This window comes from Schistosoma haematobium, chromosome ZW (assembly GCF_000699445.3).
Source record: "Schistosoma haematobium chromosome ZW, whole genome shotgun sequence".
NCBI classification, from domain to species: domain Eukaryota; kingdom Metazoa; phylum Platyhelminthes; class Trematoda; order Strigeidida; family Schistosomatidae; genus Schistosoma; species Schistosoma haematobium.
In genome coordinates, this window is record NC_067195.1 from 81,173,348 (window position 1) to 81,197,399 (window position 24,052).

The following is a 24,052-nucleotide window of genomic DNA, read 5'->3' on the forward strand; positions in this document are numbered from 1 at the left end:
CTGTTGAATCAGAGATAATTTGAATGAATTTAAATATAATGAATAGGATTATTGATTATTAATATAGATAGGTAAAAATTACTCATTATCAATCACTGGATTAATACTTAAAGGTTAGATCATTTAGTAATTTTAGCTAGACTAACATTGAAAACTTGAACGTATTGGACAGAAGTTTCATTGTAATGTGAGACTTCTTATATTCACGATTGTGCTACAAGGAATTGTAACGTGACCTTTAGTCTAATATGCGAACGCTTAACATCTAAACCATTAAGCCACTATCCAATGTATAAATGTCTAACTTCAACTATAAATGTTTCCTTGTTTTTAAAATGAAAATAAATATTCATCAATAAATAATGTGGATATGAAGTAGTTGAAGTTCACAAGTTAATTACTGTTGTTATGTGTGCTACTGATTCCGGCTGATATAAGTAGTATGTGTCATCAATCGAAGATGAAATGTCTGGCGGTAGAAGGTTAAGAAGATTGAAGGAAAAAGAACGAGAACAAAGAATGATTAGTGTGGAAACGCGAGAACAATCTGAGACGAGTGATTGGTATTTGCAGAAGAAACAGTTAAGTTTGAGACAATTGATTGACATTTTGCAACTTAAATATTTACTGTATGGTTCTCAAATTTTACTAAGACGTTCTATAATTTTATACACAAATAGATTCGATTGTCCCCCCATTTGTATTCTCGTCCTCTACACCGTAACTCGTGGAATCACTAAACGACAAGTATATCAGTAAATCAGTCATCACATTGGTTATGTATCAAGCTATATTATACACCAAATAGAGTTGAAACCATATCTTTCCCCAGAAACCTTAAAGCGTCAGATCATTTTATGCGTAATTGTCATAATTCTCAAACTAGGATGAAACATTTATTAAGTTCCCCGTAGTTTTCTCCTTTCTTCTGATATCAGTTTGTGGTTAAAAATGTCTTTAACGTATAAAAATGTATGAACAAAATGCCAGATTCATACTTCATTTTATAGTTTTTTTTACAGAGTGATAAAAGATTCTAGTATTAACATTGTTTCACTATCAAAAAATTTAAATGCTTTCATCCGTTACTAAATTTTCTGCACATTATTTGTTAAAAATTATTTTCTTCTCATGTAGCTTTAAAACTACTCAACAATTGAATTCCTTAATGAATGCTCTCATTAATAAAATAGTAATTAATTTTACCTGAGTTTGATTAATCTGCATCTTCCTTCCTTCATTCCTTACTCCTGTTATCCCTCGTGCAGGAGCATAGGACGCCCACCAGCATTCTCCATCCAACACTGTCCTGGGCAATCCTTTCCAGTTGCTATTCAGCCTTTCCATGTCTGCTCCCAATTCTCGACGTAGTGCTATTTGGTCTTCCTCTTTTCCGTTTCCCATCAAGATTCCAAGTTAGGGCTTGCCTCGTGATGCAGTTTGGCGATTTGCGCAATGTATGTCCTATCCACCAACTCCATCGTCTTTTCCTAATTTCTTCTTCAGCTGGAAGCTGATTTGTTCTCTCCCACAGTTAGTTGTTGCTGATGGTATCCGGCCAATGGATGCTGAATATCTTGCGTAGACAACTATTTATGCATACTTGTACCTTCTTGATGGTGGTTGTTGTAGTTCTCCAAGTTTCAGCTCCATACAGTAGAACTGCCTTGACGTTCGTATTGAAGATTCTCACTTTGATATTGGTTGAAAGTTGTTTTGAGCTCCATATGTTCTTCAACTGTAGGAATGCGGCCCTTCCTTTGCCAATCCCTACATTTACGTCTGCATCAAATCCTTCTTGTTAATCAGTGATGCAGATGACCAGATACGTGAAAGATTCCACATCTTCCAGAGTTCCTCAACCAAGTGTGATTGTGTTGTATTTGAGGGTTTGCATTTTCCCTTCTGTATGTAAAGGCCTACTACTGCAGAGGCTTCTGCTACACCATTTGTCTTAACCTACATTTATTTTTGTGCATAGGGAAGAAGACCTAGGTCATCTGCAATGTCCAAATCCTTTATTTGCATCTAAGCTGTCCTCTGTATTCTTGCTTCCCGTCAGAAGTCGAGGTCTTCATAATCCAGCCAACCAATAGAAGAAACAGAAAGGGGGAGATTAGGCAGCATTGTGTGACTCCGGTCTTTACTTAGAATGTGTCTGTCAGCTGTCCTGCATGTACCATTTTGCAGTGTGGTCTGTCGTATGAACTCCGTATGATGTTGGCGATTTTCTCAGTTACTCCACAATCCTAATCTAGTGCATGCATATTACATTTGCCCGTATGTTTAATCTTATCCTTAAGGAGAAATTATTATCGTGATAAAACTTTTCAATGGATGAATATACTTATTTGAATGAAATGACAGTTCAAATCAATATAAGCTATCTATAAAGAAAGCTAGATATTCAGGAAAAAAAAGCCGATCAAAATTAACACTCAGTAATAAGTCCTATATTCAAAAACGTACTAAATGTTTTCTGTTGATCCCAATTATACATAAACCAACTGCGTACTTTATCAACAACATGTTGTGGAGCATGTAATTGTTGCATAGATGATAATGTAGCATCCATTACTTTACGATAATTCACTTTATTTGCACTCGCTGAATCCAATATATCAATGACCTTGACAAAAAATGTATAAATATATGAATAATAAAGTAAATAATATTGATCTGATCCATCTGAACCCTAGAGTTTTTATTGATTATATCGATTACGTTAACTTAAATAGTTATCAAAAAATAACCGGTAATTTTGTAATACTATATTTAATATGAATTGTACTTTGAGACTTGTGTACAACTGTCATCCAGGGTTTCAGACTACTAGGTCAAATAGATAATCCTGCTGCACAGAAAGTTGACCACAGTAAATAAATAGCTTCATGAAGAACTTGTAACTGTTAGGGTTAATGTTTGAAAGTTTAGATTTTCGAAATGGTTTTTTTTTTCATAATAGGACTGACAAAATTTAACTTTCATAACAGCAAAACTCTAATGATTCAACAATAAATTTCAAGGCTAAGTTATTTAATGATTATTAATAGAAATCTAGCTACTTTCGTAGTGTCCGGTTATTAATATACATGCAGTTGATCTCTCACTACTCAGTAATCAATTTATTGCCAATATCTTAGTCCCATAGTAGGTCAGTTGCAGTTTGAACAGCTCATTTCCAACGTCCATATACTAGAGTTCAGTTTTATCTATGGTTGGAGAATATGTAGATGAATGTGTATTTTTAAATCATTGTATTGTTTTTACAATTTATTTGTGAACTCAATATGTGGTTATTAACGATGGTTATTCACTGAGCTTAAACTGATAAACACGGACTACTGGTTTTTTAATTTGTGAATTCTTTTTTATTACTGATTTCTATTCTAGACTCACTGAATGTAGATCGCTTGTAGTCGTGTTGAAAAAGTATTATCTAGCGTGTACACTGGTTCAATAAATTCTAATAAGGTCCCAATTAGGGTTGAAAAGGAATAGTTAAGTTCAAGAAAACTATCCTAATTACAATTTGAAATTACGAGTAGAGTTGGGTGGTGGTTAGCTATGGAATCCATGACATGCAGTTCGTCCAGCTTACAACTCATCAGCTTTGAAGTTGAAGGTACCGGGTTTGAGTCTCGGAGTAAACATAAACTCTAGGACTCAGGTACTTCCAGCTGACGAGTCCCAAATGGAGTGAAACATGCAACCTGGATTTCTGTGCTGGCTACCATCTAACTCTATCTATAATGCTTGTGACTTGATGACAATATCGAGGCAATTCGCACAGGATATACATATACTAAGAGGAACTGATAAAATAAAGTCTTAAACATCAGTGGCAAAGTTCAAACAATCAATAAAAACGAAATATCAGTAGTTGAGATCATGAGTCAACTGAGCCTAGACCACCATGGAAAACCTGAAAGCACTGGACGGCCGTTCCGTTCTGTTGTGGGACTCCTCAGCAGTGCGCATACACGATCCCGCCCCCGCGAGATTGGAACCCAGGACCTATCAGTCTCGCGCGCAAGCGCCTAACCACCAGACCACTGAGCCGACCGGTATCCAACGGTGTTACTGTCTAACTTCAACTAATCCACGAAATTGAGCAACACAACGAAATAATCTAAATTTACGATTTTTATTAAAATTGCTAAGGTTCAATATTAAAATGAATATCTATATGCCATTACTATATGTACTACTTATTTCAACTAATAGTTGTACATTTACTTGTTATAATTGTAAACGATCATATTCACTATGAACTTGTCTATTGATTCGTTACATGAATTTGTATTTTAGAATTAAGGAACTTGATCGGAATTTATTTATTTATTTATTAAAAAGTATTGAAGATATTGAAATAAATAAAATTTATTGTACCTAGAAGAAACATAAATATTGAAATTTAACCCCTAGATTAGTAGTAGTTTCAGTTACAGTGTAAATGTTAAGCTAATTTGCAAAAAATGAAACGATGTTCGTTATGTAGTTTCTATGGTAGGAAAAAAATTGATAAAGTAAATTGATTAATCGACCTTTATTTTCATTTTCAGATGTAGTCATAGTAATCAAAGTGAAAAGATTCTATGGTATGTTAAGTAGATAACTAGACCATTGACTTAGTACAGGTTGATTAATTGGAAATTTAGTCATTTCAAGTTTAATGGATAGACATTACATGGATGATATTCTATCCTATTCGATTAAATAACATATTTATGAGTGATAATAGAATAAAAGATATTAGGTGGTTGGAGGTAGGTAGCAGGAAACCATGAACTTAAGTTTCTTGTCAGTAGTTACTTTTCAGTAAGACATACCTGTGATCAAGAGGGAATTGGTAATATCTGTGGGATTTTAAATCTCATCACCTGAATTTACAGTTTGAGATATTGCCACAACTATAGCTTCCATAAACTTATGAATATAATCCCAATGGTGAACAGGATGTTTTAAGAATGATCCTTTGATCATTTTCAACTGCTTTTCCAATTATTATTTAAAATGGTTATTTACTTCTATTGGGCTTATCGGGATTTTTGATTTTGACTCAATATAAAGTCATTTTGTGGTGTGTGCTACTTATATCTACATAAGTAGTATATAATGTTAGTCTTGAACAGAATGTCTGGCAGCAGTGAGACAAGAGGATCGAACAGTAAAGAATGGGAACACAATGCAATTTGTATGAAAATGCAAGAACAGTGAAGTCTGAGTCATTTTGAGACAATTGATGAACATTTTGCAAATTAAGCATTTACTTTATGATTGTTAGATTTTATTAACAAGTCCTGTAATTTCGCGTCAAATACTTTCGATTGTCCACACCCGTGTCCTGTTCACTACAATTTTACTATCCTGTGCTGTATTGCTTAAGTTTTCCTACTTCGGTAGTTGTGCTCAGGTTTAGTCAACGACTCTTTCAGCTTAATGAAAATAATTTAAATTAATCTACAGAGTCTTTTTTATGATTGCAGATTGTTGAAGTGATGTCTGATTTTATTATCCAAAAAAAGAAGTAGTATAAGTGCCAACTTTCTAAACACTGTACCCAACCAATAACTACGGAGTGTCATTGATATCTGCTCGAAATATTTTTAATTTTGAATGGTATTGTTATGTAACATAGTTTAATCTAATTAATCTTGTGTTTTATAAAATCTTGTGAAACTACAAAACTGATTGAATATGTTATTTGTCTAAACCTTATTCACTTTACCTGACCAATCAGAATAGCCGATACAAGTATCCCACTTAACCAATAGCAAGTCATGAATAAAAATTCTGAACTATTAGTCGCTGCAGGTAATGAACCAATTGAAGTTGCAGTTTTCATACAAACATAGAAAGAATAGACGTATCTGAAATTGAGAAAAAGTTTACAAAATGAGTAGTTACAAAATATTCTAAATATGCATATGTATGTAATAGTTACAGTGAAAACTATTGACCATAAAAACATATGTTAAATACCTTGTTAAACTATTGCCTAAATACCAAAAATAACATAGTACTCATGTACGTAGTAGTCCCTCATGGTACACCTGTATACAAATATGTTTTGTTCTAACAAGTAAAATGCCTGGCAAAAATAATTTTTCATATATAAATGTTCTTAACAAGTATGTAATGTGTGATCAGATTGTTCGAAATGTATTGCGCAAATATATCATATAATTCTGATAAACTACGTCTTCTCATTGCATTATCGAAATTTATCAAAGGGACTAATTGTTTTAAATTTCTGAAAAGAAGACTCCCTACGCAAATTATTAAAAGGTTAGATGAACTTGTTAACCTCAAGTGCAAAATTATATCAGAACGAGTGAAACTGGATTTTTATAAATCTTGCTTATCTAATCACATTTTCCCGATTCAGTTATATAAGAATCTTCGTTCAAGTAAATTACAACCAAATATTCCAAATCTTATTAGACTGACGAAATCGTATATAGACAAATGCCATGATAAGTTGATCAATTTAATTGAACTTCATACTCAAGCATTACCTGTATTAACAGAATTGTCTATAGTTTGCCATATCAAATTCATCAATTTTTGTAGTACTGTCATTTTGAAAACAAAAGAAGGGATAAGGAAAAAGCTAGAAAAATCTTGCTGCAATAATAATAATCTCACTTCCTTCCCAATCAATCCTGATAAATATGTCACTAATTTGTCCTCCATTGTATTGTCTGTTCATGAAAAGGAGGCATTGTCCTTGGGTTTAAAATTTTCTGTTCCTATAACACAAATCTCTGAATTGACAGTCAATGCCCAATTTGAAAACCTCTATGATCAATTGTGTACTTTAACCCCTTCGTCCTTAGAGAATCAAAGTTGGTTTAAAGCCAAACTAGTGGATATAGCGCATCATTTTCATTCTTCTGGACCAAAGCAGAGAAGCATATTAACTTCTCAGCATTTCAAATCATTAAAAGAATTGCGAAATAATGCCGATATTATTATACTTAAACCCGATAAAGGATCTGGTGTTGTTATTATGAATAAGTCAGATTACAAAAATAAAATGGAATCCATTCTCAGTGATAAAAGCAAATTTTTGGCTGATGTTGACTTTGATGGATTACGTAAATTAGAAAAGAAAGTGAACTCGAATCTTGTGAAATTGTTAAACATGAATGCTATTAACAAAGATGAGTTTAATTTATTAAAACCTATGGGTTCGGCATATCCTAATTTATATGGATTACCGAAAATTCATAAGCCTAATAACCCCCTACGTCCAATTCTATCTATGTGTCGGTCACCTACACACAACCTGGCAAAATGGCTTACAAAATTATTAAACCCTATCAGAAATCAATATTGTAAGTATTCTTTGACTGACTCATTCGAATTAATTAATTACTTAAAGGATATAAATATAAAGACAAAGACAATGTGCTCCTTTGATGTAAACACTTTATTTACAAATGTACCTCTTAGGAAAACCGTTGATATTTTGTGTGACTTTATTTCTTCGGAAAACCTTCCACTGCCTTTTCCTGTTAAAACTCTTAAAGATTTATTATTATTATGTACAGATAATGTAAAATTCACATTTGAAGGTGAACACTTCAGACAAATAGATGGTGTAGCTATGGGCAGCCCTCTAGGACCATTGCTAGCTGATGTGTTCATGGGATATGTGGAAAATTTAGTTGGAGACTCAATTCGAAAGATGGGTCTGTATAAACGATATGTAGACGACATAATAATCATAGGTGATAAAATTGAAGACATAAGCCACTTGTTAGAAGAATTCAATAGTAGTCAAAACCACATTTCTCTTACATGTGAAGAAGAGAAGAACAACCAACTTCCTTTTCTTGACATCCTGATTACTAGGAGAGATGATGGTTCCATTAAACGTGCTATATATAGAAAACCAACATGGACAGGACAATATCTTAATTTTCATAGTCACTGCCCTATTCATTATAAACGTGGTTTAATAAAGAGCTTATTCAATAGAATCAATCGTATTTGTACTAGTGATACTATTGAAGTAGAGATGAAGCTCTTGACTGATGCGTTATTCAATAATGGTTACCCTCTGAAGTTCATAAACCGCTGGAAGGGTTGCAATATGACTAGATCTATGACGCTTCTGGCACCCAAAAAGCGAGTTTATATTACGCTACCATTCAGAGGTGACACAAATAGTCTCATGTTGAAACAGAGACTTAAATTAGCTATCAACCGGACATTTTATGCAGCCCAACTTGTCATTATCGAAAAGACAAGGTCTATGTTTCACCAAAAGCCCAAACAGCATGAAAATGATTGTCACATCCCATTGTGTCTATAAATTTACATGTATGTGTGGAAACACGTACGTAGGGAGGAGCAATCGTGATTTGTAATTAAGGGTGGGTGAACATATACCAAAATGGTTGCAAAATCAGATGAATTCCAATGGTGAAATAAGACTACAGGATAGACAGACATCATCATCCATTGCGAAACATTTGATTGAGACGGGTCATAAGGTTGATATCAAATCAGCATTTGTTGTGTTGTACAAAAGCCTTCAAGGACGTATACTAAGGTTTATTGAAGCCTTGGCTATACGAAAATTGAAACCCCCTTTATGTGTTCAAAAGCAATTTGTACTTACACTTAACCTACCCTGGTAGTACTGATTTACTGTCCAGAGTGGTAATCACATTTGTTTTTGTGTACTTTAATATTTTTTCCTTTGTTATGACTTACCCTTAACCTGTCTAGTTGACCTTTTAATTTTTCATATATAAATGTTCTTAACAAGTATGTAATGTGTGATCAGATTGTTCGAAATGTATTGCGCAAATATATCATATAATTCTGATAAACTACGTCTTCTCATTGCATTATCGAAATTTATCAAAGGGACTAATTGTTTTAAATAAATATGTATCAAAATGAGTTTTTTGGATATTGTAGTAATCTTATTGGTCGAGATCATGAATCATTTGAAGCTAGACAACCATGGAAAATATGGAAGCACTGAACGGTTGTTTCATCCTAGTATGAGACTCCTCAGCAGCGGGCATTCATATGTCATTTTTTAAACTTATTATCTACTTTAATCTTATTCTCAGATGATTGATTAAAAGCATACATTTTCGAGATTTGAGAACGTATATGTAAGTGTTCGCTTATCTTGAACATTATTTATTTGGTTGTGTAATCTGTCATGAATTAATTTTCTGACCAATTTCTTGATTAATTCATTTATCACAAGATACATTCATTTGTCTCTTTCACCGTTCATTTATCTGCTAATTAGTATGCTTGACATAAATCTTTTATCTGACACATTTCGTAATAAATTTTCTCATATCACAAATTGAAAATGAAAATATTTGGTAACAATTTAAGGCATAAGTACAATTTGAATTAGATGCATTTGCAAATGAGCCAATAAAATACATGAGACCACTTCATCCGGCGAGACTCTAATTTATGGACGAGCCAATCAGAAGTGCTTGAAAGGTTCAAAGTCATGGCGCCAAATTCAGTGCTTAATGCTAACGTAGGATCGGTTCACAGGGAATTTTGTACAAAACGTGATAATTGAGCGGCTATAATAAATAAAACGGCGAGACTATAATTTGTAAACGAATCAATCAGGTATAAGATAACAGATCTCGGATTTTGGCGCGAAAGCCTTTCATTCATTTGGCTAAATAGATTTCTGGCATTATAGCTGATGTCAGTTCGTGATTAAACCACTATATACAATTCCTATCTAAGGCAAATTACGACAATTATTGCGAACTGGATAATAAAAACACCAGTAACACTGGCTGCAGCCAGGTACTACAATATATTGAAGTGGCTCGTAGATCTGACTCCAAGATCGTATAAATGGTTGTTATCACCTATTCTCGTTTATCATCGTCGACTTAAATCGCGTTATCCAATAACGGAATTAAATAAGTCGAATAACGAGAACTGACTTGTGAATGCATATATTTTGCATATGAAGTGAATGAAACAGAGCCAAGCAAAATGACGCACAGGGAGGATGGCTGGGATGCCAACTCCATTTTAATTAAGTGTTACTCGGTATTTATAGGCAGACAAAATAAACTACAGACATGTGATGAATCATGGGATATGAAGTGTACACACATATACGCTCATATGAAAACAGTCAAGGCTAATAAGCAAATAATTAACAAGGTCAAAATATGGCTCAAGTAAAAATGAATAAAATAGGATGTCCGGAAGTTAGAATAAGGTATATGGGCTTGCCATAATAACTGACACTACAATATACGGATGATTGGAGAGCGTACAGACTCCTACATAGGCTTGGTTATGCACATTGTGACGTTATCCACAAGTGGGAGTTTGTGAACTCAACAACCGGAGTGCACACAAACAATATTGAAGCTATGTGGTAAGGGCTGAAAGTTTTTGAAACTTTATCATGGCTCCAGAAGCCGACTATTCTGTAGCCATATGGATGATTTCCTGTACTATATGTATTACGATTTCAGAACCTTTGGACGTCTTTCTAACTATGACAAGTTTTTGAACCGTATAAAAAAGTGTATTCACGCTAATTCTTCGGTTTCATATAGTTTATTTTTTACCCTGTACTAACTGTTTGCTGACTGGCTAATATTTCCCAAGGTCACTTGAGATTAGTTCAAAGGTCGCCCATGAATTATAGTTTCGCCCCTCATCTTAATTCGTAGTACATTTTAAAATAACGATACATAGTTGGATTTATATTGTTGATATAATTCATACCAGAAGAAATATTATAGGAAGAGTTTAAGTAAAATTGAAATGTAACACAGAACCAGTGGGATGAATATCGTTTTCTGTTCGATTGTAACTATTCAAATGAATAAATAACTATTAATAGAATGGTTACCATAAATAGGGTTTCTGTCGATACCTGTTCAGATCTAAATTAACATATATATAATCCTATTATTTGATTTAAAATATTCGGATACTATTCTATACGATCTTATCATAACAAGTTTAAAGTATGCAATGGCAATGTAATAGCAATCGTCATATTCCAAGAGTAGTTTCAATTCAATGTTAACATCATGAAAGTAATACTCAAACTGAATAGTATATCATCATTCAATAAATCCTTCAATACATATTATCTTATAACTTAGTCTCCAACGAATTTGATATATTTTTTTACTACATTTCGTATAATTACCACTTCGAATATATATTGTTTATTTACTTTGAAGAAATTTTTAAAAAAGAAGGAATTAATTAAGGATATGAAAACTTACGCTTAAAACTAGATAAAAGAAGTATTGAAAATATATACACTCATTATATATATAATAAAACTAAATAAATAATAACCATTTAAGAGTACATTAACTAATGAAGAAGCGCTGGAAGTGGATAGGTCACACATTGAGGAAAGCACCCAACTGCGTCACAAGACAAGCCCTCACATGGAATCCTCAAGGCCAAAGGAAAAGAGGAAGACCAAAGAACACATTACGCCGAGAAATGGAAATAGACATGAGAAAAATGAACAAGAATTGGATGGGACTAGAAAAGAAGGCCCAGGACAGAGTGGATTGGAGAATGCTGGTTAGCGGCCTATGCTCCATTGGGAGTAACAGGAGTAAGTAAGTAAGTAAGTAACTAATGAATAATAAGTATGAGAAGAGGTTTTCTGGAGCTCCTCAATGCTTTCAGTCTCATTCAGTGCTTCTAGGTTTTCCATAATGATCTAGCTTCAATTGATTCATAATCTCAACTACTAATGAATAATTGTAATTAACTCTTATTAATTGTCAATATTCATTATTCAATATTTACTATTATTCACATTTTATTGATCTGTAAAATAAAGCACTTTTTTTATTATTATTTACAAATTTTGTACTATCACACTGATAAAGCAACAATGATGATTACATAATTTTAAAGAAAAGAAATGAATATTTATCGAATGATCGATTTATCTGGAACAAGAATCATATCAATGGACACGTGAACACGTAAATAACGTGACTTCATTTCGTTATGTTGTTTATTTTGTTGTCATATGATAGATAGATAGATAGATAGATAGATAGATAGATAGATAGATAGATAGATAGATAGATAGATAGATAGATAGATAGATAGATAGATAGATAGATAGATAGATAGATAGATAGATAGATAGATAGATAGATAGATAGATAGATAGATAGATAGATAGATAGATAGATAGATAGATAGATAGATAGATAGATAGATAGATAGATAGATAGATAGATAGATAGATAGATAGATAGATAGATAGATAGATAGATAGATAGATAGATAGATAGATAGATAGATAGATAGATAGATAGATAGATAGATAGATAGATAGATAGATAGATAGATAGATAGATAGATAGATAGATAGATAGATAGATAGATAGATAGATAGATAGATAGATAGATAGATAGATAGATAGATAGATAGATAGATAGATAGATAGATAGATAGATAGATAGATAGATAGATAGATAGATAGATAGATAGATAGATAGATAGATAGATAGATAGATAGATAGATAGATAGATAGATAGATAGATAGATAGATAGATAGATAGATAGATAGATAGATAGATAGATAGATAGATAGATAGATAGATAGATAGATAGATAGATAGATAGATAGATAGATAGATAGATAGATAGATAGATAGATAGATAGATAGATAGATAGATAGATAGATAGATAGATAGATAGATAGATAGATAGATAGATAGATAGATAGATAGATAGATAGATAGATAGATAGATAGATAGATAGATAGATAGATAGATAGATAGATAGATAGATAGATAGATAGATAGATAGATAGATAGATAGATAGATAGATAGATAGATAGATAGATAGATAGATAGATAGATAGATAGATAGATAGATAGATAGATAGATAGATAGATAGATAGATAGATAGATAGATAGATAGATAGATAGATAGATAGATAGATAGATAGATAGATAGATAGATAGATAGATAGATAGATAGATAGATAGATAGATAGATAGATAGATAGATAGATAGATAGATAGATAGATAGATAGATAGATAGATAGATAGATAGATAGATAGATAGATAGATAGATAGATAGATAGATAGATAGATAGATAGATAGATAGATAGATAGATAGATAGATAGATAGATAGATAGATAGATAGATAGATAGATAGATAGATAGATAGATAGATAGATAGATAGATAGATAGATAGATAGATAGATAGATAGATAGATAGATAGATAGATAGATAGATAGATAGATAGATAGATAGATAGATAGATAGATAGATAGATAGATAGATAGATAGATAGATAGATAGATAGATAGATAGATAGATAGATAGATAGATAGATAGATAGATAGATAGATAGATAGATAGATAGATAGATAGATAGATAGATAGATAGATAGATAGATAGATAGATAGATAGATAGATAGATAGATAGATAGATAGATAGATAGATAGATAGATAGATAGATAGATAGATAGATAGATAGATAGATAGATAGATAGATAGATAGATAGATAGATAGATAGATAGATAGATAGATAGATAGATAGATAGATAGATAGATAGATAGATAGATAGATAGATAGATAGATAGATAGATAGATAGATAGATAGATAGATAGATAGATAGATAGATAGATAGATAGATAGATAGATAGATAGATAGATAGATAGATAGATAGATAGATAGATAGATAGATAGATAGATAGATAGATAGATAGATAGATAGATAGATAGATAGATAGATAGATAGATAGATAGATAGATAGATAGATAGATAGATAGATAGATAGATAGATAGATAGATAGATAGATAGATAGATAGATAGATAGATAGATAGATAGATAGATAGATAGATAGATAGATAGATAGATAGATAGATAGATAGATAGATAGATAGATAGATAGATAGATAGATAGATAGATAGATAGATAGATAGATAGATAGATAGATAGATAGATAGATAGATAGATAGATAGATAGATAGATAGATAGATAGATAGATAGATAGATAGATAGATAGATAGATAGATAGATAGATAGATAGATAGATAGATAGATAGATAGATAGATAGATAGATAGATAGATAGATAGATAGATAGATAGATAGATAGATAGATAGATAGATAGATAGATAGATAGATAGATAGATAGATAGATAGATAGATAGATAGATAGATAGATAGATAGATAGATAGATAGATAGATAGATAGATAGATAGATAGATAGATAGATAGATAGATAGATAGATAGATAGATAGATAGATAGATAGATAGATAGATAGATAGATAGATAGATAGATAGATAGATAGATAGATAGATAGATAGATAGATAGATAGATAGATAGATAGATAGATAGATAGATAGATAGATAGATAGATAGATAGATAGATAGATAGATAGATAGATAGATAGATAGATAGATAGATAGATAGATAGATAGATAGATAGATAGATAGATAGATAGATAGATAGATAGATAGATAGATAGATAGATAGATAGATAGATAGATAGATAGATAGATAGATAGATAGATAGATAGATAGATAGATAGATAGATAGATAGATAGATAGATAGATAGATAGATAGATAGATAGATAGATAGATAGATAGATAGATAGATAGATAGATAGATAGATAGATAGATAGATAGATAGATAGATAGATAGATAGATAGATAGATAGATAGATAGATAGATAGATAGATAGATAGATAGATAGATAGATAGATAGATAGATAGATAGATAGATAGATAGATAGATAGATAGATAGATAGGGATAACTAGTCTAGTTAAATATAAATAATATAACAATAAACATTTGTCATTGAATAATGTTGTTATGACCTTGACTAATCTGTTTTAATATAGATGATTGTTATAATTTCCCATTAATTTTTAAGAATTTATATTTATATAAGGCAATAGGATACATGTTCATGAATTTGCCTTTCACTATATAATATATTTGTAATATCTAATATAGATGCCCCCACATGCTCTGTTACTGCCGAGAGTGGGGAGAGTTCGCTCTCCCTCTCTAAATGCTCTCACATGGTCACGCGTATATAACCTCTGCCAGGGAAGTCCTACTCACTACCTTCTCGTGGCGGGGTTGTTGTTTACGAAATTGAGAGGAAGAAAAGCGAATGTCCAGCGCTTTAACCGGGTTGGTGAACATGGAGAGTCCACCTAGGGGAGTTGGAAAACCTGATTCCAAACCAATGGTGCACATGGGCTCCAGTATCCTGCGGGAACAAATGGCGTATGAGCCAACCGTTGGTCACTGGCCACCATGGGACTGCATCTCCTTACGATGCTCTACTGCCTTGTGGATCAGACCTTCAGGTCGAAGGCTCGGGGTGTGGTTCCCTAAACAAACCACCTGCTTCAGTTTTTATGTATTTGGTGCCTCCTTGTACCAATATTTATGTGTTAAAATAAATAAATAAATAAATAAAATATCTAATATTTTTCTATTCATTTGGTGATTCAATACTACACTAATTATAAGAGGACTATAATTTATGAACGAACCATTCACGTATAAGATAACAGGTCTAGGATTTTAGCGCAAAATTCATTCATTCATTCGGATAAATAAAGTTTTGGCATTATAATTGATGTCAGTGCGTGATGAAAACCCTAAATCTAATTCATAAACATAATCAGCAGCTGTAAATCATGATTCTAATTCCTCACACAGGTTTATAACCTTCATTTGGTCCTAGTTAGTAGGTGGACATTCTCAGAGTGAATTTAGTATCACTCAAAGGTCGTCCATAAATTATAATCCTACCGGATTTTATTTCAAGGACAAACTTCAACTTTATTTACTTTTTTCCGAATCTGCCATATTAGGATATGCTACTATAAAGTGTTCACAGAAAATATTTCCCGATAGCTTAAGGTGATTGAGATGAGGTTATCCGTGAACATTGCACTTATGTGCAGTACTTCCCTACTAAATGAATAGAAAAATAACTGAAAGTATTGGATAATGCACGGTTATTAGACATGGAAAGTGTCGAAAATAACCTCAGTCTTTGTGTTTCAAATAATTTTTTAAATAATACTTATAAAACAATTATGACATAAAGGCCTGTTCAAACCTCTGGTCCATCCTATTTTCTAGATATACAAAGACAGTTAGCTAGGGAATCATTCTTTAAGTTTTGCGTGCAATTAAAATATCGTAAAACTGGTCGAAATATATAACGCGTGACGATAAGTGACAGATAACCAATGTAAGAAAACACGTTCAAGTATGTATTTTCCTAGGATTTTTGCCAGTTAACTGAAGACTTAGGTCACCATCACTGTTTACAGTGTTAACTTCGTACATCCTATCCGACATTTTCGGTGCTTTTTTCGTTCATTTAATGGATGAGTGCTAAATACCAGAGTATGATTTTAATTACTTTTCAAGTTATAATGATTAACGTATATTTGCATTTTTCTTCACGTTTGCCGGGCTACATTACAGTTGTATATGACTATAGCCTTGAATGAATATAATGTATGAATTCACTCTTTTGTTGCACATTTTATACTGAGGATTTTTTCCACCATCAAGCATATAGTACTGAGTATTATTATTATCATTAGTGATATATGGAAAACTTTTTAATTTAAAATAAACTTACGGTGAAATTGGACCTGGTTGAATTGTCCATGATGTTTCGCCTAGACCTTGCCATCGATTAAACGCATAATAACCACAAGTTTCTAAATGTATAATATAAATCATGTATATGATAGTTCGTGCAAGTCGTACTGCATAACCAGCATTTAAGCGCTGATCTAATTTTTCGAATGCTTCCCAAAATGCATTTATCTTGGTAGGAAAGTAAATTTTTGAAGAATTTACTTGTACGTATAATATTTTTATTTAATTCACATAAAATATAATACAACCGATCACTAAAATTAGAATCTTCTATACAAAATAGGATTTTGTCGTCTGGGATACGGTTCAGGAGCCAAAAGGCTACTCCTCAAGCCTCTAGTTCAAAGGTTCAGTCCACAAGGCAGTAGAACATCGTCAAAAGCTATCGTTCAATGATAGATGATGGTTCGAAATCAGAGTTTTTTGACTCCTCTCATTGGACTCTGTTTCCACTTCCCACATTTAAGTCTGGATTTTTGTCTCTTGTCCTCTCGCCTAGTAAAAATATCCCTATCGTGTGAATGGAGTGGGCAGGATTACCATGGCACAAACCGTAAACGCATATATACATACATAATGAATAACTATTGCTGACAAGCGAGGAAACATTTATGCTGATTGTTTGAAGTGCATTAAAGGAAAATATCACGTCTGTTTGTAATTATTATATGAAGATATATATGATAGTACTAGTCTAAAGCAACTTTCTGAAATTTAGGTCATTTTTATCACTTGAGTAGGTCGTAAATCAAGAAGAATTGCTAAATAGTCAGTCGACTTTTCTTGTGTTTAAAACAGTTCGGTTGGAAAAGCTACATGCAATGCTGATTTCGTTAAAAACCACTTGGATATGTATCGCTTTCGCTAACACAACAACATATTTGGTGTGAAATGTTTGTAACTAATAAGGAGAAAACTTTAAACCTAGTTCGTCTATTGATTGACACATATTAGTAGTATGTACTTGCTAAATTGAGTAGAATCATTTTTCTTGATAGACTTTAACTGACATCACTCAGTGTTACAGTTATAACTAATTAAAGAGTGTCTTTGTCTTGTTAGCTACAATCGATGAGTAATCAAAACTCTGTAAAGTAGTTAAGAAATTGATATCAAGCAATACAATAAAAGGGTTGGCATACATTGAAAATGGATATGAAGAAGAAATTATTAAGAATGACAAAAAATTGTCATCCTGAAAATCGCAAACGTCCAACTATGGAGGAAAAACATTTTTTATTCGACTCGTATTTAAAGAAGATAAGACGGTGGAGAAGATTTGTAGCTCAGGTGGATGATTTTGATGGAGTTTTGTTCTCTGAGCTGGATGGTTTGGTCGTGGAGCTTTCATCGTTCTTCTGAACGACATCATCAGCACAAACTTCAGTTTGAAGTGAAGTGGAGAAATTCGAACACTTCAATTCTATTTGAAGTTTGTGCTGATGATGTCGTTCAGAAGAACGATGAAAGCTCCACGACCAAACCATCCAGATCAGAGAACAAAACTCCATCAAAAAAAGAGATAAGACTCCAAGTAGAATTAATAAATTAATAAAATAGTCATCAACAAGGAACTTCTATTCCGTTTAGTTGGTTCTAATATATACTGCTTAAAGTAAGTGTATGGAATAGACTGAGAAAAGGACATCTATTAAGTTGTTTTGAGTATATCCATCTTTGAAGAGAAGTTGAGTGTTCAAAAATGGGATTACTATACACTAAATGGGTTAAAAAACTTAGGTTAAATATTACGTAAGCCCCTAATATAATCTACAAACAACGAAGGATAGTTTTACTAAACTTTTGGACATTAACGCTATGACAAGCCTCCAACCTGACTCATGTACATGGAGGGCAAACCACTTTTTACCACCGTAAAATACCTACGAAGGTGCAAATTCACTTATTACATAGTCATTTTAAAATTATTCACTGTTTGTCATCATATTTTTCGTCCATATGATTTTCTATCTTGTTTCAAACATCATATAAAATATGTTGAATCTCTGCTTTTAACCATACTATTCTTTGTAACTTTAGACTGTTTAAGACAGATAAAAGTGAACTATGAATTCATTTTATTCTGAAAATCTTATTACTCTTGTTTTGTTCAAGTACGTGTTACCCATCCAGCTAGTCGGATTTAGTATAGCCTTCTGTATACCTGAAATGCTTCTCATAAGTTTCTGTCACTGAGTACCGAATTCACCAAGTGAGCATAGTTCATATTAAATCGATAGAATCCCATCATCTTACAATATCGGTCACAACTTAATTATTGATTTAATCCAATATCAGTTTTACATCATCAATATTAACTTACTTTGACCAAACGAAAAACACGAAAACGTGCCATATCTTTTTCATAAAACAAGGAGAATAAATCCAACGGTATGATTGAAATGACATCAATCTAAATTAAGAGGATAAAATCAAAGCTAATTGGATTCGATCACTTATTGAATGTGAATTATTTATTCGTCTAAATGCAAGATAAAAGTAAAAAAATTTTGAGAAATTGTGCTCAATGGGATGGCTCGCATAATTTGTAATTAGCTTTAGTAGAATCATATTGTATTTACGTCTGGTACATCGAGATTATATGGCACTGACTTTCGAATCTATTTGTTATTAAATCACTTTTCATTCAAAGCTCTAATTTTTTATCTTTATCTTTATATTACTAATAAGTAGTTGAAGATATATTGGATAATTTGATTAGGCACTCATGAAGTACCAAACGGAAATGAAATAATTGGGAACGACTTACTTATCCACGAAAATTTACAGAACGAGTAAATTTTGCTAAGAATTTTACCTATAAAGCAACACGATCTTCCTGAAGAGCTTGGCCACCTACTTTTTATCCGTGCAAATATTACAATAAATTTACGTATTATTTCTATCGTAGGTTTGTGGAGTAATTTGTGATTTAAGTCACATACTGATTTTAGTTGAACAACTGCTAAAAGCCAAGAAACACTGGTCAGAAATACTAAATAGTTACATACATTGATAAACTAATGCTCTAGTACTTCCTAGTTTTCGATTAACTTTCAGCTAAAACCAATCCATGATGCATTTTAAGCTGTATAACTATTCAAATACTCATAAGCTTTAATAGAAAGTTAGTATTCTAGAGTGAAGGGGATTGATATAGGCTTAATGAGGAACCTTCTGTGGGTATAGCACCTATTTGTACTGATCCACTCTCCGAAAATATAAGAGTCAAAGGAATATAATTTACATATAATAACAAAAGAATAGGGTATGAGGGTGAACTTGGTTGCATAAATTATAGTCTCATCGACAGGATGAACTGAAGACTTTGCTGGGACGATTCTTGTCAAGATTTTCAAATGTTGAAAATACTATACCAAAACATTTAATCGTTAATCTGTACATTTAAAAAAAGTCACCATTTTCATCATCAAAATCAAAATCATTGAACTTACCTTAAATTGTAAACTTTTAAAATAATGTAAAGCACATGATTTAAAATCCGTCTACAATAAAGAGAATCAAAATGTGAAAAAACCCTGTATATCACATAACCTACTTTTGTGATACCTTGATCAAGAAATTCTATACGTGGTTTTAATAATAATATATCCAATAAATAAAGTGTATCCATCAACGAATTCAATATATACCATAATGTCATGTTATCTTCATCATCGTATATATTGAATGCTTCACGAAATGGTATAGTAATATAATTGTATAAAACTGCTATCAATAAGAAACCTAACCATAGAAGATAAATATTGCCTATATATAGAAAGAGGGAAGAAAACAACAGAAAACAAAAACAATTATGAGGGAAATTCAAAGAAACTATTTAAGTAGTACAAAAAAGCCAATTTCAGAAATGAAAATTACTTAACATTAATAAATCAATAAAAAAATACGAAGTGAATGCACTACAGTCAACTAATGAATGAATTCCACTTATTATTATCTATATTATCCATATCAACATACCAAACATTTTCAATAGTCGAGATCATGAAGCTAGACCACCATGGAAAACCTGGACAACTGGTTTGTCTTATCGTGGGACTCCTCAGCAGTGAGCATCCACGATTTTGCCCCGCGAGATTCAGACCTAGGACCTATCGGTTTCGCGAGTAAACTCTTGACCTCTAGGCCACTGAGCCAGCAGGCATCCAACTTCAACTAACCCTATAGGTCATGGGTTCGAATCTCGCGAGGTGGGATCGTGGATGCGCATTGCTAAGGAGTATCACAATAGGACAAAACGGCCGTCCGGTGCTTCCAACTACTGAAATTGCCGTATATTCACGAAATCCCCTTCTGATATTAATACCAAACATTGTTTATTAGTTTAATTATTTCATATAAAAATATCATCCTACAGCTTTTAAGAAAGAAATCGTTGAAAAGAAAAGTTTATTTATTGAAGTATTAATTAATTGCGGCATTTGAAGTAATAGACTGGGATATATGTGAAATACAATAATCTCTAGAAACTTCTTATGCTAATGATAGTCATGTACATACTTGTCTCTGATTTCTAAAGACAGTTATCAGAGTTCTAGTGAGACGCTGACATCAGTAGAGTTCAGCTATGTTGAACGTGTGATAGTTACTCTCCAATGGTACTGGAAGTTGGTTACCGAGTGTAATGAATTGATGAAAGTTAGTAATATAAATCTTTGGATGCTGACTTAGTGGTCTGAACATTAGGCTTTCGCAACAAGACTTGGTGGTTTATAGTTCGATCTCTGGAAGAATTGTGAGTATGTACAGGTACATAGTTGCATACTCGAATGGAATGACTGCCCAGCGGCTCTTGAGTTTTAATTTCTGTATAACTAAGTTCACTCATAAGATACCTGTAACAACTAATATTTTGTAAAGTAGAAAATTATTATGTGTTTGCGACACACCACAGCAGTCTACGGTAAACAATCAGTATTTACGCAATCAAGTCAGTGAAAACATAATCCGTTATTATCTAAAATTCTCCTAAAATTTACTGAAGAACGCTGACTGGCTGAAGTCTCTTCACTATTTTCTTGGTTTTTAAATAATTTTCGAGAAATTATCAAATATTCCCAACACAAAATTAATCAGTTATTCAACAAACAATTATATAATGCAGGTATCATTCCCAAGGTTTGATTTGATAATTTCGAATAAATTGAGCATTGGGTTGATTGTTATAAATAAATAGTATATTTATAATTATATAATGCATTTTATTCATGTATAATTAGATTTTAGAGAATTTTCGAATGACATTCAAAGTAGCGAGGTACATATAAAGATTATTTGTCCTTACTATTAATTTATTACTGAGTAGTGACCATTGTCATTTATGTCAAGCAAGTTGATGATAAAACAGCCTAATGGTAAAGTCTCCATCCGTGAAGCTAGGTGACACGAGATCGAATGTATCAGGAAGCTTTAGTTCCCTTAAGATTACAGATACACCTTGTTGACGAGTAGTACCAAATAGCACGAAACTTAGACTTAACTATACCGTCGACTACTTCCAACCACTACCTTAACGACCATTTATCATTAATAGATGTAAAGAACTGAAAAAAAACTAGAAAATGGAAATCCATGAAACTCAGGTTAACTGTCTTCACTTATTAATTTATATGATAAATAAAAGAAGAGTTTTACAACTTGATCGATAGGATTCGATCTGCAACTAAAGGGATCTGACATATATAACATTGATCACCACCCAGTGTTGAATCAATTGTAAATACATTTCAGTCCAAAAGTTTTATAACAGTGGAGAAGATTTGTAGCTCAGGTGGAAGATTTTGATGGATTTTTGTACTCTGAGCTGGATGGTTTGGTCGTGGAGCTTTCATCGTTCTTCTGAACGACATCATCAGCAAAAACTTCAGATAGAATGGAAGTGTTCGAATTTCTTTATATGCGTTCCACAGCTCTTTCTGTACACCTCGACATTGGTTGGTTACAACAGTCAATACTCAAATAATATTAATTCATTTTTTGAATTAAAACTTTCTGGAAACAAATCTTATCATCAAAACTTTAAAATTTATGAACATATCAAGCGACATTAGAAAACATGTACTCTTAAAGTATAGAAAGCAAAATATTTTGAACTTACTATACGGTGATATAGTTGCACTAAATACATCTTTTAATCCTACTAACCATGCTGGTAAAGGAATTGATATTTCTTTAAGTTTGACACATTCTTGTCCAATAATTTCAGCTATAAAATAAATTAAAAAAATTAATCAATAATCTTTCTTTTCAATAATGACATATCAGAATAAGGTATTTATTATAATGTAAGTAATAATGTTTGTAAAAATCCGATCATTTAAATACCTTACAATGGTATGGTGAACGAGAATATAGAATATCTTAGTTCAATCTGCAAATCATATAGTAAATAGTTTATTTATAAAATGTCTCCTACTTCAACATTCCTTCATTTCTATAACAATTATTCTTTGTTCACTTTCTCTTCTCTTCAATCTTCTCAATCTTCTATCTCTAGGTATTTCACTTTCTTCAATTGACAGGGAATTCTCATTTAAACATTAAAAATTAAAAACACGAAATTCAACGAAGGGATCTCTTTTCAACGAATTTATTATCAAGCTGTACAATCGTATGTATGTATATATGAAAATGTTTTTTGTAAAAGTACTAATTCCGTGAGGAAATGTGAACACAAATAACCAAGATGACGTTCGTATGACGTAATCTAGTATAAGAATCTTTCTATTACGTCATCTTGGTTATTTTTGTTCACATTTCCCTACGGAATTAGTACTTTTACAAAAAACCGTGACCAGTGGATTTCAACCAGGTTTGTTGTGAGACAGTAACTCTCTGAAGACAATGGTGTATGGTGGCGCAACTTCGTGGATTGGTTGAAGTTAGACATTAACAACACTGGATGCCGGCTCAGTGGTCTAGGGTTCGAGTCCCGCTGGGTGCGGGGTCGTGGGTGCGCACTGCTGAGGAGTCCCATACGGGAGCGGAACGACTGTCCAGTGCTTCCAGGTTCTCCATTGTGGTCTAGCTTCGATTGACTCATGATTTTAATCTGTGAAAATTCTAAAATCTCCACAAACCCCTTCTGATAATTTTCATATATACATATATACGATTGTACAGCACGATAATAAATTCGTTGAAAAGAGATCCTTTCGCTGAACTTCGCGTTTTTAATTTCACTTTCTATTGGTGATATATACTACTATTTGTTGATATCGGTAGCAGACACCAATGTAGTAGTAATATTCTACGTGAGTTGTTTATTTTTGATTAGTACATTTTAGATAGCCTCCATTTTATTCATG

General features: G+C 32.2%; 2 protein-coding genes across 2 annotated transcripts in view; one reads left to right on the forward strand and one right to left on the reverse strand.

Moving 5' to 3' along the window:
* CNGB3_1 (Cyclic nucleotide-gated cation channel beta-3) overlaps nucleotides 1–22,892 on the reverse strand; it is a gene marked incomplete at both ends in the record, with an annotated part of 47,492 nt that extends 24,600 nt beyond the window's left edge. Inside the window, 4 exons of the mRNA XM_051218882.1 lie at nucleotides 2,470–2,629; nucleotides 5,732–5,873; nucleotides 16,699–16,889; nucleotides 22,890–22,892. Of these exons, the coding sequence (XP_051072630.1) occupies nucleotides 2,470–2,629; nucleotides 5,732–5,873; nucleotides 16,699–16,889; nucleotides 22,890–22,892 (496 nt within the window). The remainder of the gene's footprint in view (nucleotides 1–2,469; nucleotides 2,630–5,731; nucleotides 5,874–16,698; nucleotides 16,890–22,889) is intronic.
* On the forward strand, nucleotides 5,886–9,315 carry MS3_00004520 (uncharacterized protein). The gene has a single exon (XM_051212448.1). It carries the CDS (start codon nucleotides 6,164–6,166, stop codon nucleotides 8,324–8,326), a length of 2,163 nt encoding a protein of 720 aa, XP_051072631.1. The 5' UTR covers nucleotides 5,886–6,163; the 3' UTR covers nucleotides 8,327–9,315.
* Nucleotides 22,893–24,052: the final 1,160 nt, after the last annotated feature.